Source organism: Dermacentor albipictus, chromosome 6, assembly GCF_038994185.2.
Source record: "Dermacentor albipictus isolate Rhodes 1998 colony chromosome 6, USDA_Dalb.pri_finalv2, whole genome shotgun sequence".
In the NCBI taxonomy this organism is placed as follows: Eukaryota; Metazoa; Arthropoda; class Arachnida; order Ixodida; family Ixodidae; genus Dermacentor; species Dermacentor albipictus.
This window is the reverse complement of record NC_091826.1, coordinates 69,757,939-69,775,740: the sequence shown is the minus strand read 5'-3', so window position 1 is coordinate 69,775,740 and position 17,802 is coordinate 69,757,939. Positions and strand designations below refer to the sequence as shown.

The 17,802-nt window shown below is 43.2% G+C and overlaps 1 protein-coding gene across 1 annotated transcript; it reads left to right on the top strand.

Moving 5' to 3' along the window:
• The first annotated feature begins 2,742 nt into the window (after positions 1–2,742).
• On the top strand, positions 2,743–16,878 carry LOC139061171 (zinc finger protein OZF-like). Its single transcript, XM_070540808.1, has 4 exons — positions 2,743–2,773; positions 5,509–5,547; positions 10,545–10,980; positions 15,989–16,878. The coding sequence occupies exons 2-4, from the start codon at positions 5,526–5,528 to the stop codon at positions 16,317–16,319; spliced, it is 789 nt and encodes a 262-aa protein (XP_070396909.1). The 5' UTR covers positions 2,743–2,773; positions 5,509–5,525; the 3' UTR covers positions 16,320–16,878.
• Positions 16,879–17,802: the final 924 nt, after the last annotated feature.

Sequence of the window (17,802 nt, the reverse complement as noted above, 5' to 3'; positions counted from 1 at the left end):
GGCTTGTTCATGCATAAACAAGCCTTGGGGGCTGGCTTGTGGGTATTCCAAAATGAGGAGTATACAAGCACGATAGGACCCGCAGTGGTTGCTCAGTGACTATGGTGTTGGGCTGCTGAGCACGAGGTCACGTGATCGAATCCCGGCCATGGTGGCCGCATTTCAATGGGGGCGAAATGCAAAAACACTTGTGTACTTAGATTTAGGTGCACATTAAAGAACCCCAGGTGGTCAAAATTTCTGGAGTCCTCCACTACGGCGTGCCTCATAACCAGAAAGTGTTTTGGCATGTAAAACCCCATAATATTAATTTTTTAAGCACGATAGGCTGATTGGTTTGACCGGGAAGGTCGTCGCCATCTTTATTTCTTGCAGAGTTCGAATATACAGTTCTTGTCAGCAATAGCTGGGCTAACAACAGAAGCTAGTGGATGTTTGTGGATGACACACACAATTATATTGGCATCAGCATTGCAACAGAATATATGTACAAACTGTCAGATTACTTAACTACCACATTTGCACAGAAGAATAAAAGTATGCAGAAGCCATGTTGGTAGAGCGCTATAAAAAAATTGTCAGACATTTTTCATGCATCAATGCTGCTTTGTTAGGGCTTGTTTGTTTCGTTAGTTTACAATTTTGTTGAAATCCTCACTTTCCCTTATGACTTTTGGCACTGTACTTTTGGAATGAGTAGTTGCTACCGAATAAGGCGACTTTTCTGCAAATTCTTACTTTAACATCTTTTTTAATGTCCATGCACTTTAGTGTGCCCTTATGAATCTGAATGATAACGCAAACAAAGAGATCACTCAGCTGCACATCTGCAAAAACAGAAAATGGGCAGGAGCTTCAACGCAGCGACATGCAACTGAGTAGAGCCTTGTGAGCACAACTCTGCTCTGGCAAGACACATAGTACCTCCATATCATTATCGAGAATAACAAGAAATTGAAGGTGATTCTGGGTAACTTCCGATTGTTTATAATGCTGCATGTAACAAAATACACATAAACTTTGATAACACATAAACAGTGTTATTGAAATTCTACCTTTTATGCAAACAAGTACAGTCACCGATCGATGTTTCTTGCACGGAAAGGGGCTAGAGAATTTTCAGAATTGTCGGGCAATGGAAAAAGTAAATCTGAAGGAGAAAACCATTTCGATAAACTTGCCAACCATTTGTGCGCAGGCGCGAGTAAGAGCGGGCGCGAGAGAGAAAATTTGGGGGCTTTTGCAACTTGAATGTATGACTCTGCCTAGGCACTACGGAGATTTCTTCCGTTCGTAGCGCGTGTTGTAGGCGTTTATCTTCATGCCGGTTACGCTCGGACGCGACGCGAACTGCCGGGGCGGTAGCAGCGGACGCTGACGCACGATTTGGCGACCGATGTGTCGGACAGACTGTCTCGCAGCTGCGGCGCTCGTGCTAAGTCAGTTGTGGCGAATCATAGCTTTCTCGTGCCTACCTTGTAAATAACATCACAGATGTTTTTGTGGGAGCAGTAGCGACCGTAGTAGAGCGCAGGCCGCATTTATTGAAAAAAGTCACGGGGCGCGGTAGTGCTGAACTTATAGCGTCAGAATTTGGCGGCTGGACTTAATTATGTTTATTCAATCGTGTTTTTTACTAATTGTAACTACGTATATTTCACATTATTGGCGGCACCTCCAGGACACCAAAGCTAGAACCCGGACTGGACCTTGGGATGGGGCTCGCCGAAGCCTGTGCGTCTGTCCGTGCGGACAACAAATTTTTTATGCATACACCCCCTGGCACGCTTCGGCCTCCGCGGCCCCAACCCACCGGCCGCCCTGCTTCCACCTTTGATCCCCCCGCTACCCCTTGGGTACTCTGGAGATCCTGCGCCGCCTGCTCTACTATAACCTTGATCAGTTGCTCGCCTGAGGCATCTGTTTGCTGGTTACATGTGCCCTTCTGGAGCAGTGCTTGTGAAAAATCCAATCTATCATCGCGACGAAAAAAATGGCTGTGGCTTAGCTAAGGTTAAGCCCAGGATGCGAAGCATACTAGCCGTTATTTTAGTTGTTGAACCACTGGTGAACTACTGTTGCTTGGCTATATTTGGTTCGGCTAGACGAAGAAACAACTCATGCAGGCGAGCGCACGAGCTGAGACCCGGCTATGTAGCTACGCGGCCGCAAGCGAGCGCACGAGTTGAGCCTCCGCTTTTGCAGCTGTTATGACGTCATATGGTAGCTACGCGGCCGTGCGCGGAGCAGCAAGGAAGGGCGTGGTTGTGCGGCTAGTATGCTTCGCATAAAAGCGACCCGCAACTTACACAAAACGTACTAGTCAGAACCTTGCCTCTTCAGACACAGTGATCACCAAATGGGGCGTCCGTACCCCCGCGCGGGCAGCCAACGGCCGACCGCACTCATCAATGCCGGCATGTCTGGGGACAAACGAATACAACGCGCGCTAACCTCCTCTGTAGTGCCCAGGCAGAGTCATATATTAAAGGATCAAAAGTTTCTGGTGCTCTTTCTCTCCCCCTACTTTCATTCCCTACACCCTGCGCAGCGCGGTTGAGGTGTCCTCTGCTGAGAGACAGTTACTGCGCTGCACTTTACCCCAACCTTTCCTTCCCATCATCAAGAATCTCCTTCTCTCTCAAGAATCAAAAGCCCCCAGATTTTCTCTCTCCCGGCCGCTCTCACTCGCGCCTGCGCACAAACGGCACAAAAGGCTTCCGGCCTCCGGCGCAGGTTGCCGTATCTCATAATTTCAGTCGGTTGGACCAAGGTTGGCCAGGTTCTCTGCGCTTCATTCGCAAATTTACGTGCTTAGAACCATAGAGAAAGAAATTCTTAGAACTAAGCGACATGTTACCGGGTGCAGCACGTTTCTCTGGATGTCAAGTGTTCCGCTTCACAGCGTATGTGCCGCTGCACTCAGCCCTTCACCGAGACAGCGTGGATTTCTCGCTGCTCCTTGGTCGCCGTACTCGTCGTCAACTTTCGTGCGAGTCACAGTGGTTCGAATCGTGAGGTAGCAGGTTCACTACAGCGGATGTCGTGTGTTAACTGCGTGTTTTAAACGTTACGAAGTTCAGCGCACCACGTACGAAGAGAAAAAAGAAAGTACGTACGGCGCGCTGCGTTAGCGCTGTCATCTCCGTTGGCGCTTTCGCCCACTTCGATCACGCTTCTGGGGTTGCGGTTCGCTCATGTGCCGCTCCATCACTCCTCACGAGTGTGCGTGCCTTGTGCGCTTGCTCATGCTCGTCAAGGTAGTCTGCGCCGCGGGTGAGGAGCAGCGGTGCCAGCATTGTACTTAAAGAACCTCGTTTTATTGAATCTAGTCAAACAAATACGACGGTGACGAGAACATAAACTGACTGTTTTTGGTTTCCGTCAACTATATCGATCGTTTTCTGTAGCTTCGACGGAAACGAACAACAAGCTCAAACCAAGATTGCTTAACCGTTCTTAGCCGCGCGCCCTCCTCACTAGTGAGTGAGAGAGAAAAGCGTATCACGCGCATGCAAACTTAAGACAAACTTTGCAAAGTATAGACATGTAGAGAGGCTGTTCCTTTGTGGAGTGCTTTATTTGGCACAACCTTATGCTATTGGTCTTTCATACATATGTGCTGCACATATTTCATATGTGCTGTGTCGAGGCTTTTATTTCCGCACCTTATGTAAATTTTCCAAACTCGCATTTGGTAACCTCACAGTTTTGCCATTTTCGCCCACTGAGGGGTGTGACTACCTTTCCTGTATATTTTTTTCACGTTAATTATCATTTGCGAGAGCTCCTTGACTGTGGTCGCATATGCTTGGAACGAGTTCTTATTTACAGATGATTTTAGCAAGTTGCTACCATTTCTAATAGTTTGGTTGTCACTGTATTGCCTACTGTCTGCAAAGCAGGAGCGTCTTCAGCATCAGCCTATTACTCAAACTGACATTTCTGTATACTACTACATGTTAAATAATAGTTACAGCGCTATGCACATCACCTAGGTACAAAATGCAGACTCACATTTACTGAGAGGAATATTAACCGTAATCTGTGATACTACATTCACTAAATGCTAGGTCCTATGAGCCGTGCTAGAACCCATCCTATGGGAATGCCAGGGACTAATGCACGATAATGAGAGCGAGACCTCCACCAACAGTCTTCGCGCATGATGGCAGGCTGCGCTAATCTGAAATCTCTGCTCGAATCTGAAAGACCAACTCTGTGCATTCCAGCGGCCTGAGGAAGCCGCCAGGAGACGGGAACTCTTGGCCGTAACCTTGGCAGGTGCCCCGGCCCACTAACTTGCTGGACGCGAATCGTTCTGATGGGAAATGAAGTTTTCTCCCTCACTCCTATGAGTCAATCAGTACCGCTATAGTTCTTGCAACTCTCAATCATAACTTCTCCTAATCTGAAGATGTTGGTGCTTATGTGCCTCTCATCTATGGGGGAATCGAAAAAAAAAAAGAAAGAACTAGCAAGGAACATGACATCAGGCAGTTAGCCTCAAAAGGTCAACTTCCTCTAATACTGCCCCTGCTTTCCTTTGGGGCTCATCTGCGCATTGACTATTTGGAAATGGGCCCCTCATGTTGGCAGGACCTATATAGTAAACTAGATTTTGTACTTTTCAAGCCAATGTTTGGTTTGAGGTTGTTTTTGGTGATGCCCTCATCACTATTGGCTGTCACCACCCGATCTGTGCACTACTCTTCGCCATACTCTCCACTCGCTCGACTGCTAGAAATTACCACCAACCTTTTGCGTGGTAAGAGCAGTTTTCTCATGAGCCTTCTCTTTATATTCTTCATGACTGACTTTCAAAACTGTCACTTGATGCACCTCATGGTCTTTTTCCTTCTTTGATGCCCTGATCTATGCTGACCACTGCACTAGATAAAGTCATTAACACCACAAGCAGGGACCCATCGGTAAATAGTTACTAAATGACACTGACACACTTGAGGGCTGTTGTTCCAATCTGATCATAGCATTGCTGCCAGTGCTTTAAATTTTTGCTGTTTTCCTGCTTGCTGTACCTCAAGTTCCTCTAGGGAGATGCATTTGTTGTTTCACCAGAGTAACATAGCAACTTCACGTGACAGGTTTACTGACTTAGTGTATCTCTAACTTTGCAGTGACCTCCTCCCTACCTTATTTTACTAATTGTGCAGTGAAAGCCATAGGTCAAGGCAGACAAACCACAGGAAGAGCTCCTTCTTTGCACCTCTGATGGCCCCAACACAACGGTGTGACAGACAAAAGCTTCGTGAAAGAATTAGTAATTCAAGATGGGCGAGTTCATCACCTTTCTCTGGAATACGAAGTCGGCACTTGTTACTGATCGGCTGACACAAGCCATAACCAGCACTGTGTAGCTTATCTATTAGTTTAATGCATTTGTCATTTTTCTTTCTGCTTCTGTGACTACATTAACTTTTTTTCTCTATACTGTACAGACTGCTTTCACAAAATAAAGTCATACATGCAAGTCTCTCTTTGCTGCAGCCAGTGACAAGTCAAGAATGCAGCTCCACCCTAAAAATCGTGAGATTTGCCTGCCATTTATCTGCTTCCGTGCTTTCAAGAAATAGTGCCCGTACATATCCCACTGGCACGAAGGCATTTCAGCTGTTTAGCAACTTTGACCAAGTCCAAGAATAAAGAAAATATCCAAGTGCTGTGAATGAAGACCTGCATAAACAGGTTGTTTGTAGAGGGGATTAAGATTTCGCTGACCTTGTGTGCAGAATTTTCCTCCTCTCCTATCCCTCCACTTATGATGTATGAATGGGCGCCACTGTCGAGATGTACCAGGAAATCTGTATGGACCAATTGACTCCTTCACAGACTTGTGATTTGCACTTGACATGCAAAAAGATCTCCCTGCCGGGCACACACTTCCTTGGCAGTGAAGCGGCGAAGGAAAGCGAAGGCAGGGATATGGATTAAAAAAAAGAAGCAGAGGCCTACCGTAGACATGATGATCTGCTGGTGCATGTATGTATGCATGTTCCCTTCGAAGAACACTCACCGCTGCATTTTTCATCTGCCCACTCCTTATGCTATTTGCACTACATTTCTCAACTTGCCGTGTCTCAGTGTGCAGGGCTGATGCAGTTGCAGCTTTTTGGACACATCAGTGCCTAAATGTCTTTGTATAGTGAGACCTTCTGATGGGGTATTGAAAGGCTGGGAATGGGAGAACAGTAATTCAATTGCAACATCTGTAAGAAGTTTGTGCAGAAATTTTGCTCAGATTTAACAACCTTATCAATAGCTCGGAGTCTGTAAGTGAGCTTGTGCCCATGCTGAATGTTGTCTCGGCTTTCACCCTTTATCTCAAGTAGCTTGCGAGACCTTTGACCTAGCAGGCAACTCCAGTTTTCATTCATGATAGCACCGCTCTTCTTGGTTTTAGAGTAGTTTTGTAATGGTTGTATAGGTAATCTGTGCAAGAAGCACATGGAAGAGTTCCGTGTGGTTGTGTGCAAATGGAAAGTCGCAGTAGGGGGTAAATGATTTTCTTGGCAATCTTGGTCCTCTTGACAGATTGGCTTGCAGGAAATCATGATTGCTGCAGTTATAAACTGTTCAAGGCATGTTTTGCAGAGGTCAGCACCTGGACGTCATGTAAGCACGAGCAGACAACTTGTGTGTTTGACCTGGCATACCTGTGCAGTTCTTTAGTCTCTTGCTGGTGATATACTAATGTCCTGTGGTTGTGACATCGTGTTACAAATTTCTTGTGGCACTTCGAATGTTAATTAGCACTTGGCACTAATGCCATTATACCTGAATACCTCCTACTCAATTATTGTCATGTACTACCCACACTAATTGAAAGTTGAACTGCAAATAACTGATCAGAATGCCTATTATGCATAATTGTGGAAGTTGTACGTGTATTCGCTTTGTAGCTGATTTCTAAGTGTGGAGTGGTCCCAAATGTGTGTTATCGAGTCTGTATTAAGGCACTGTATTAAATACAGGTGAACCTGGAAGTTGAACAATACGTTAGAGTAGTTTCGGAATTTATACTGATAGTACCTTCATAAGATATGATAAATAGCTGGCGAAAAAAAAGTTCCTGCTTAGAATCAATGTTCCGACACAGGAACTTGTCTTCTTCAGAGCCACGAAGACAAGTTCTCTTGTCGTAACATTGGCTGTAAGTAGGAACTATCCTTGTTTGGCCACAATTTATCACTTACACTCTTCATCTTCATGCGACCCTTTTGGCTTCTTTGAATTTCATGGTACATTGCATGTCTTGCGTTTACACACCTTGAAAAAAACTTCTGCTCACGAGGGTTGTTGGTTCATTTACAGAGGCATACCAAAATTTGCGGAATGTGGCAGTTCAGACTTGCAAGTGGCAACCTACTTCCTACCCCCGTCATGTTTCTCCAGTACTGACGAACCTGGGCCGGACATCACTTGTGCAAGATGGCTGCATCTACTAAATATTGGGCTACAGGATGATCAGTTCTATAGACATGCTCACAAAACAAAGGGCTTGAGATACCTTGTTGCTTATGCATTGGTGGTTTGCAAAATTCTTGGAACACAAAAGCCATGAGGCAGTCTCCCTGCAGCTTTGAACTTCACTTTGGAATCGGCGTTTCACAATATTCTGTAAATATGTTGTCCCTGCAAAGCTTTGTTCCAACCAAGAACTGTCGTCCTCAAACCATATTTCTGTCTCAAGGGAAAGCACGAGTTGAAAGCCATAGATCAGTATTGCATACTTGGAAGCATGCTTCCTCAAAATATATTGTTTTTCTTCTTTTTCTGAGTTGTAATCTGAAAATTGAGTCGTGCTGATGACATTATTCTGCCACTCCGTTCCTTTAAAACATTGTCATCTCTCTGTTTTCTTTAGTAAAGACCCCTTTCTTGTCTCTGTGCAGGCAGCAATCGTCAGAGCTCAGACCACTGAGAAGTAGAATTCGCGTGTTGAGGTTTTGTTGAACTAAATGGCTTTCACTTTTTTTTCTTGTTAGAGAATGCAGTATTGGGTCTCGAGACAAGAGTTCTCAAGCTTCTTTATGTTTGTATTCAATTTTTATCTGCTTAATTAAAGAGTTGCACAGGAACAGTTTTTTTCTTGGAAAGAAAATAAAAAGAAAAGCAAACGTTTATTCATATATTCGTTGTCTAAATTTTGCATTAGGCTATGAAATAAGCTTATGGAGCCTGTCTTGGTGTTGGAATAAGAAACAAATTGTTATCTTTGCAAGCCTCTATAGCCCTTTACAACCAGAAATTGTATTAGCACCAATGAGAATAGTGCTGTTAAATGACTTCACGTGCCCACTTCCTGGTGTTCTTTTTGAGGTGCAATGGATGTGTTTAGAATTCGTCAAAATTGGCGCATGTTCATAGATTGGTTTGTCACCTAGGTGTATTGCTCATTGCCTTGCGAGATATCCGTGGCTTTTGTGGTGCTGTGTTGGCTGTTTACCTGCATGAGAGTTGTAGTAGCTGCACGTACCATACAGAATGTGTTCAACATGCTGTGATGAAAGTGTTAGAAGTGCTTACATCTATTGTTAAGCTCAGAATGATGCTGTAGATTGTCTACCATTGATTGATCTGGTTTGTTGAACATTGTTTTTTACTTGTAGTCGTCTTTTAATGCGGATCGCAACCAACACTTGTTGGTTGCGATCAGTCTCTTTTTCTCGTTTTGGTAATTAAATTCAGGTATCTCGACACTTAATTTTTAATTAAACATGTATGCCGTATTGTATGTTCTAGCTGTGGCTAAACTTACAGCATTTTGAGAAGTGCTGCCTTTTTCTTTTTCACTCATTACTGCTCCTAGCTTACATGTGCTTCACTGCAGGCGACAAGGATTTTTCTTTTTTTCTTCTGATTTTTGCTTTATACACAAAAAGGCACAAGGCCATGAAAAGTGAAACTGCATTTTGCTGACATGTGCTCTGAACCTAATAATACTAACAATTAGAAGAATAATGATGGTAAGAACAAATATTTATTGCACAGAAGGAGAATAGTTTGAAAACTTGAGCAGGGAAATTGTCAAGGAGAATTCAAGAGGCAAGACGAATATGAAATTGTACGCCTTCTCACTCAGACTTCCATTTCTGGTGCCGGAAGGTGCTTGCATAGTAATGTACACAGCTGTCCCAATATTGCAGGCCGCAGTCATGCTTTCTAGATTAATATTAATCGGCATATGTTTGCCAAACCGCATACCCATGCACACAGTTTCACTCCTGGAATTCCGTAGTCTGAAAGTACAGCAGCCTACGGTTGTCAAAATCATGGGTGTTATTGAAACATGCTCTTGTCTCTGAGCACATCATTTTTTGCGTCTAAGGTTTGGTGTACACATGTGGCACAGTTTGCACGCTTCCTTAAAACCTAAGGTGGCTGCACCACACAACAAGTTTCACGTTGAGCATGCAGGTTGAAGTGCTTGCCACGTGTACACGTGGCTGTCCATTTTTTCCTCAAGATTGAACTGGCCTGTGGTTGTTAAGCAGGCTAGCAGCAACCGTGATGTGCAGAGTGTCGAGGCCGAACACCATTATTCCTAACCCTGTGCACTACAGGGTGCAAGACTTTTGCAGCACCACAGGTATTATACCTGCCCAAGCCTTGGTTGTAAGTGCTGAAAAAAACATTTCTTTTGCACATTGTCTTTACTGGGCAGTATAACAGAAATTTATTTATAGTGCTGCTCCTTTAACAGCCTAGGACATTCATACATTGTTACCATGAGGTAATCTTACAAGAAATCTGCTGTTTGGTGTTGCCAGACACCAGCAGAAACGATTTACTGTATGATTTGTATGTATGAATTGTATGAAAAGCTGTACAGGACACTGGCATAAGAGGAACTAAAATGACAGCACAAAACATGCTCTTTGTTCCTCATGTGTGCATGTGTTGTATGCCATGAATCTTTACGAGATGCTCAAGCTTTTGTCGATCAAACAAAAACATTTCAGAGCTAATCAAACGCTGGCATAATACAGTAGCTTAAAGAAAAAGGAACACTGCTGTTGTTAAGTTTCCTGTTGCTAAGTTGTCATGACAACTAAGCAACTTCCAATCAATGATACCAAAGTGAACCTTTTCAACATTTCCAACATTTTGTATATTTTTCTTTAATATTTAATCACACTCATTCTAATTGCCACCAGTGTAAAGTATCTTTGAAATGTGTCTTGCTCCATGCTCCTTGCTAAGAAGAAGCTGATGTAATGTGAAACAATAAGGTCACACGGGGGATCAAACTTTCTACCATCTGTCATGTGTTGCGTGACTTTTCTTGTTCTTCCAGTTTTTCATGTCCTGCACATATTTCTTTGTGCCTGGTTCTTTTATGCATGCACCCGCTTCCCGTGTTGTTCCTAAAAAAAAAAAAACGTTAGAAATGCTTTCTTGGTTCCTGTCCCTGTTGTGCTTCTCCTAAACTTTTGCAGCGTGCTAACAAATTAATGACATTCGAACTAACACTAACAAAAGGCATATTCAAGAAGAGCAGGATCCATTTTTCAAACTTGCAGAGCATTTAGGCCCAGGGTTCATACACCTCGTTGAGGAAGAGCTGCCAGCTTCTCCAGCTGCTGTTGAAGACGAGTTTGAAGTGGCTACCGGGAGCAACAGTTCGCAGACGGCAAGCAGTCGCCGAGACCTTGAATGCGTCAAGGAAAGTGCCCGTCGCTATGAATGCGAAATGTGCCACAAGGTCTTCAACACTGATCAACGCCTGCTTCAGCACTCCGTAATGCATGGGCGCGAGTGGAAGTTCTGGTGCGATCACTGTGGGGCCAGCTTTCCACGTAGCGAAGATCTGTTAGAGCATGGGAGCACCCACGTCGACAAGGAGCTGCACCGCTGCTTGATCTGCCACAAGTCCTTCAACCATGCGGTCCTGCTTCGAGAGCATGTGTGGTGTCACACCGAGAAGCCGACATTCTACTGCCACCTGTGTCCCATGGTGTATGTTGTTTGACTGATCTCTTTCTTTGCTTGTTTTAATCAAATGCCTTGACCATGGGACCTTGCACATTGCTGCTGCACTAAGCAATTATAATCGAAGTTAGGTTTAATGAACCTTGATTTTATTGAATATTCTATTTAAGGATGTGCTTTTAATTGCTTTACTCACGTTCGTAGGGCCTAACGTGCTGAAAACCTGAAAGCAATGAAGTAAACTTGACATATTGCATGATTTAGCAATGCAGGAATATCGATAAAATAAGTGCATGCCATGTTTCAGTTCATGTGGTGGACAACATTGGCCTGTTAAAGGAGTTCTGACGTAAGATTTTCGGCTAACATTAAAGAAAATATTAGCTAAGCATCAGAGTTCCGTATATAATTTACTATAATTAATGTGAATAACGTGTATCAGTTTCAGTACCCAGAGGATGGGTGTTTCATGGCATCATGATATGTTTGCTCGCTCCACTGCTGCGATTGCTGCTGCTGTACACAACTGTAACCTGTAGAAATGCCTGCAGCACTCCTGGTTATATATTTATGAGCAACATCATCACACATATTCTCATAACTATGTGGCATCTCCTAATTTTCAGTTTTGGCTGGTGTTGTAAGAGGCTTCGTCTAAAATGTAGATATGGCTACGCAAATAACGCGTTCTCAAAGTACAATATTAATAAAATGTTTCCCTTCACGCATATTACATCTTTACTCACCCACGATGCATGACCAAGCGAAGAAAAGCAAGAACAGACGACCAACTGTTGCAAAGCGAGCGCGAACCTTGTCGTCTGTCCTCCAACTTTAGCGGCTCGTTGATACTATTTACGTAACATGTAGTCGTACACACAATAACAAGTTCTCATAGTTAAACAAGACATGTTTTCGCGTAGTAATAAAGCTAAAACAGCTTTTCACGTGCTGTTCTAGTAGAAAATGAATCATTGCGACAGACGGAATGGTACTTGCCGAGCGCGTCTTCAAGGCGTCCTGTCTCTACGAGAACAATGCCAATCCGAATCCACAATATACCGGCATTCCCATGCATACCACAGCGCAGCAGCGCCAGATTTCCCTCTAGGTAATATAGTGAGAAACTCTATGACTTGGCCCACTAACGGAAACCAGTTACACCGGAAGGCGGCTGCACTTCCATTATACGGCACCATGTGGCGCTACGTTCTCAGGATTGTAGCAAGAGTTAATGCACTACATGTAAACAGCATCGCATCACCTTTCCCAAGTGCCCTTGGAAATGCGATGCGCCACTGTCGCATTCATGTAAACGGGGCTATAGTAATGTAAATGATACGGCACTTCCAGACCTACTTTAGTATAAAATAAAAATGTCTTGCTGCTAAGTGCAAGAAGTATGTGTGGCATTGTTTTGACACCTTTGAAGATATGTGCCGGTACTTGTTTCATATATTTGCCCCTCTCATGAAGGAACACCAAATGCACAAGATGACTACATATGCAGAGATAATTACATCTGTTTTGTTTATGAGCAAATATAATGTATCATGTAAGCGTTTTGAGTTTTTCCAGTTTAACAAATGTTCTGAGATTATCAGAAATCATTGTCAGGTCCCATCAACTTTGTCAAGTTGAGGATAATCTTTGTTGTAGGAAGGTCTGATTATGAAGAGCAGTAGACAGGCAACCTCATCAACATATCTAAGCAGCCACCATGTCTTGCACCAATTGCACAAACATTTTAGCTATGAAACAATAGTTATACCCGTTAAACAACAGCCAACTGCACATGCACATATTTACATGTACATAGATTACATGTATGCACCGGTGTCAAATAATGTCGATGATACCAAATCCAGCACTACCAGACCTACTTTAGCATCAAGTTAAAGCATCTTAAAGGTGTGCCTTTGAATAGATAATGTCTAACCAACTAGCCGACCAGTGCCTCCTGATCTTAAACATATTTCCCAAATCATGCCTGCTAAGTGTTATTATTTTATGTGTGAGAAGCCGGTTGTAGAGTATCAACAACTTTGAATGTACTATGCGCCAGCACTCCTTCATGAAGGTTTGCCACCGTTATGGGGGAACACAAGATGCACTCAACACACTTTATATCTATGCGAACTGCATACGCAGAGATAAATACATCATTTTTTGCGCTTGGGTGTATGCAATTTGATTCTCATGAGTGTTTTCGACTTAACAAAGTGCTTGAATGAAAGTAAATAATTCTCAGGTCCCACCGGCTTCATTAAAAGAAAGTTTAACTAAGTTTCTGTGAAGGTTTTAATCATTAGCAGTAGTCTTGTTACTGCAAGACAGGCAACTTTGTGTACATATCTTATTAGATCTTGCACTAATTGCTCAAACATACCAATGAGCACAGAAATATTCATCACTTTACCCAGTTCTCTGCATCTTCTGGATACTTTCTTTACATGCACACTTTTGCTCCACTAGATGAAATGTTAACTGTTGTGCACATCATGTGCAGTTGACTCGCTCCTTGCTTCTAAGTTCACTCGAAACATCATCACTTTGCGCTTGTGTTCCAAATCATCTTAGCCTACACCTTATGTAAGGCGTCTGATGTTGCCTACCATTGCTCACTGCATTGTAGTGACTTCTTTTGATTCTCGAAGCTTGAAAGGAAAATGCCTGTTTTTGGCTGCACAGAAAGATTTTTTTTTATATTGCCTGAAAGAGTCGTGCTTTCCTACAGGTGGCTGATTGGCAACATATATTTAGAATCTTTGACTACATTTCACACAAGAGGCAATAGCTGCGACATATTTGTGGTCTCACTTTAACCCACTCTTGACTCAACAAGGCAGACAAAATGGTCATCCTGTTTATGCCTAAGATGGCTGATGGCTCACATTTTGTTTAGAATGGTGCGTTGTGATTAAATATGAAAACTGCAGTGTTAGATTCCTCATTCTTTATATGGTCTTTTTGTATTCTAGCATTAAAGCAGTGTTGATAACATATTCTTTAATGTGGGGAATTCTTGGTATGTTCAACCCAGTTTTCTGTAACAGCTCTCTGGTGACATACCTGCCCGTCTTCGTCTGCCGATCCTGAATATTGTGCAATATTAAAATGTGGGCCTATCCCACGGGCCGCTGAGTACGTGGCAGTATGTATGTAGCGCTCTTTAATGAACCTCTGTGATGCCAACTTGGGTCATTGCTGCCATACACCTCTCTGGCAACCTAATAAACAGCAAACCGTGAGAAGTTTGCAGACAAGTTCTGCTAATTACTGGAGGCACATAAACCCGTTTTGGTACAAAAGAGGGTGACATATTGAACATGGCCAAAGTTCCTTGAGTAATTTTACCACATTTGTCGAGATGCTTAGTCCAAGGGTGCAGGATCAAATCCCAGCCATAGTGGCCGCATCTCGATTGGGGCGAAATGCAAAAGTGGCCATGTGCTTTACATTGAATGCACCTCAAAGAACCCCAGGTACTCAAAATTAAACCATGGTCTCGCACTACGGTTGGCCTCATGATGATATCATGGTCTTGGTATATAAACCCCAGAATCTATATTTTTTAAATTTTACCAGGATAGGTTACTGGCTAAATTTGTAATAAAAAAGGTCACCGATTCGCTAAGGTTCCAAAAAGGCAAAGTTGTCCTTAACATGACTACAATGTAGCTAAATTTAATCACTTTTTTCCTAGAATATCTACGCTGGATGAGAAAGGGATGCCATAGGCAAATGTCGTATCAAGCTTAAGTGATACGTTACTGCTGCAATATGTTCAAACATCTAAACAAGAAAAGTATGCAAATTTAGAAATGTGTAAGGTCTCCACTTTGAAAATACACTTCCAACTGGTGTGACATTGATGTCCCATTTATAAATGATTAATTGTGGCAAACCATGGATTAAAACGAAATTTGATAATATTGAGTTTAAGTTAGCATAATAGAGAGTTTTAGAATAGGAGCCCCAAATGTTTTGGGGCCCCAAAGAAATAGCGTCGAAGCCACTGCGCATGCGCGAGACGCGAACTGCGTTTGGGTTTTGCGTTGGGAACGCTATTTCACCGACTTAGCGGGAGCTCAAATAGCAGCCCCAAAAGTTCTGCGTCAGCAAACATGGCGGCACCCATCGAAGCGATGGCTCTAACCTAGCACTAAACTGTATTCGATTCGTGGTAATGCGTGAAGTTCGCAAGCTAGGAGAAGTGACTGTGGTTATCGCTTTCTCTCAACTAGCGTGTGTTATGAAGATTGATCCATTAGACGCAGCGGATTCCGAATTCAATTGTGGATTTTATGGATCATAGGCCTAACACGGCTAAGCTTGGCTGGGGAAGGCACGTAAAGATGGTTTGCTCAAAACTAAGCGCAACTAATTGTTTGCTGCTTACAGAATAACCTCTAAATTGTAATTAAATGCGAATACACCCAAGTCAAAATTACTATTCCTATAAAAAATGGTATATTTTATTTCATTATTTCTAATAGCTTTTCTTTGATGCCGTAGTGGCGCTGTCAGCTCAAGACGCTATCCGCAAGCGTAAATCCCCATTCTAAAACTCTTCACTCCTTCGTGCCCCAACACTAACACCCGCAAAGCTCTTTGGGGCCCCTATTCTAAAACTCTCTAATGTAATAGTTCTGTATTCCAAATTTATTTTATTTTCTTGCAGAAAAAACTTATTTGGATGATAGCTTGTCAAAAGAGCCATGTGCATAGAGTCATTATGCAGAGGTGTAATGCTATTCAATTCCAAATAACATGTAAATGAATAGGATGGCTGAGTATGTTAGCAATGCGAGAAATTGGAAGAATTGTAGCAAGAATATTTTACTCTGTGTCTTTTTGCTATCTCTGCATATCGACATGCCCCACTTTGCCCAACAGCTTACTTTTGCATTGAAGACTCAGCACCCAACCAAACGTTTGATATTTGTTTGACTTCAGTGGCATTTCGAATTATCACAAGTCTTACATGTTGTGTCTACTTAGTTGCACGTTTACACTCTCATCTTCGTCTCAGGTTTCCTGTGCGGCAGCAGCTGTCAAAGCACCTGCGCACCCACGATCGGAACGAGCCCTATACATGCGACCAGTGCGATGCCACTTTCGTCTTCGAGGCAGAGCTGATGAAGCATAAGAAGAAGCACAAGGAAGTTCGGCGTTACAAGTGCCCGGAGTGCAGCAAGGCCTTCCTCCGGAAGTGCCACCTGGCTGAGCACCAAAATATACACACGGGGGATCGTCCGTTCAGCTGCAAAATCTGCACAAAGAAGTTTGCGCGCCGGACCCACTTGGCTTTACACTTGCGGAAGCATGGAGGTAAAACTAACGTCGAGCCATCAGACTCCTAGGCTTCTCCTGCGCATATCTTTGGTCCAGATTTAAATCTCCACTGGAGCAGTTCGTGTCTACCAGATGTGGTCTGTGTAAACATCTCACGAAAGTAAAAGCATTGGTTACACTTTTTTCTGTCTTTTTGTAGCATTAGCACAGTCTGCATGCGAGCTAATGATGTACATGTTGTAATATGTCATCCCTCTACTTAAGCACAGCAAATGCTACCTCTTTTGAAGGCTTGTTCATGCATAAGCGAGGCTTGGGCAGCTGGCTTGTTACTCCGAAATGGGGAGTATTGAAGCACGATAGGCTGATTGGTTTGACCGGGAAGGTAGTCCCCATCTTTATTTCTTGCCAAGTTAGAATACACAGTACTTGTCAGCAATAGCTTGGCCAACAAGAGTAGCTAGTGGAGGTTTGTGGATGACACATACAATTATATTGGCATCAGCACTGCAACAGAATATACGTAGTAACTGTAAGATTATTTAACTACATACAACTTTTGCACAGAAGGATATAAGTATGCAGAAGCCATGTTGGTAGAGTGCAATAAAAAATTGTCAAACATTTTTTATGCATCAACGCTGCTTTGTTTGGTCTTGTTTGTTTTGTTTGTTTACAATTTTCTTCAAATCCTCACCGTCCCTCATCACTTTTGGTACTGGACTTTCGGAATAAGTAGTTGCTACCGAATAAGGTGACTTTTCTGCAAAGCCTTACTTTTACATATTTTTTAATGAGCATGTGCTCTAGTGTGCCCCTATGAAGCTGAATGATAAGACAAATAAAGAGATCATTCAGCTGCACATCTGAAATACAAATAGAAAAAGGGCAGAAGCTGCAACTCGGTGACATGCAACCGAGTAGAGCTTTGTGAACAGTGCTCTACTCTGGTAAGAGACGTAGTACCCCTCATATCATTATAGAGAACAAGAAATGGAAACCTTGAAGGTGGTTTTGGGTAACTTCGGATTGTTTATAATGCTGCATCTAACAATATGCAGTTAAGCCTCGATATTGGCGGCGAGGAGTTACGGAGTCGCCATCTGTCGGAAGCGACTCACTGGCGTAGTATGAGGGATCACGCGGCGCGCTCCTGATAGGTTTTGCTAATCAGCGCTCATTGAAAACACCACGTGCGAGCTTTCCCGGACATTTCTGTCAGTACTTTCGAAACGAGAAGTTTTGTACTGTCTAAATAATAATCTTGGGCAAACTGAAAGCACAGAATCGTTTACAGACGCTATATCTCTTTGCCGAAAACGTACAGTGAACGCTACTGCGCGCGGTCGCCGCGATGGATGATTGACTGTTTGAGTGATTCGGTTTAACGTCCCAGGTACTGCAGTGATGGGCTCCAGAACATGCACCCAGTGCTCTCTATTGATTTTTTTTCTTCCAGAGGATAGCGTGGGAAAATTGTTTTCTCATTATCACCACTCTAATGGAACACACACACACACGCACGCACACGCACGCACGCACGCACACACA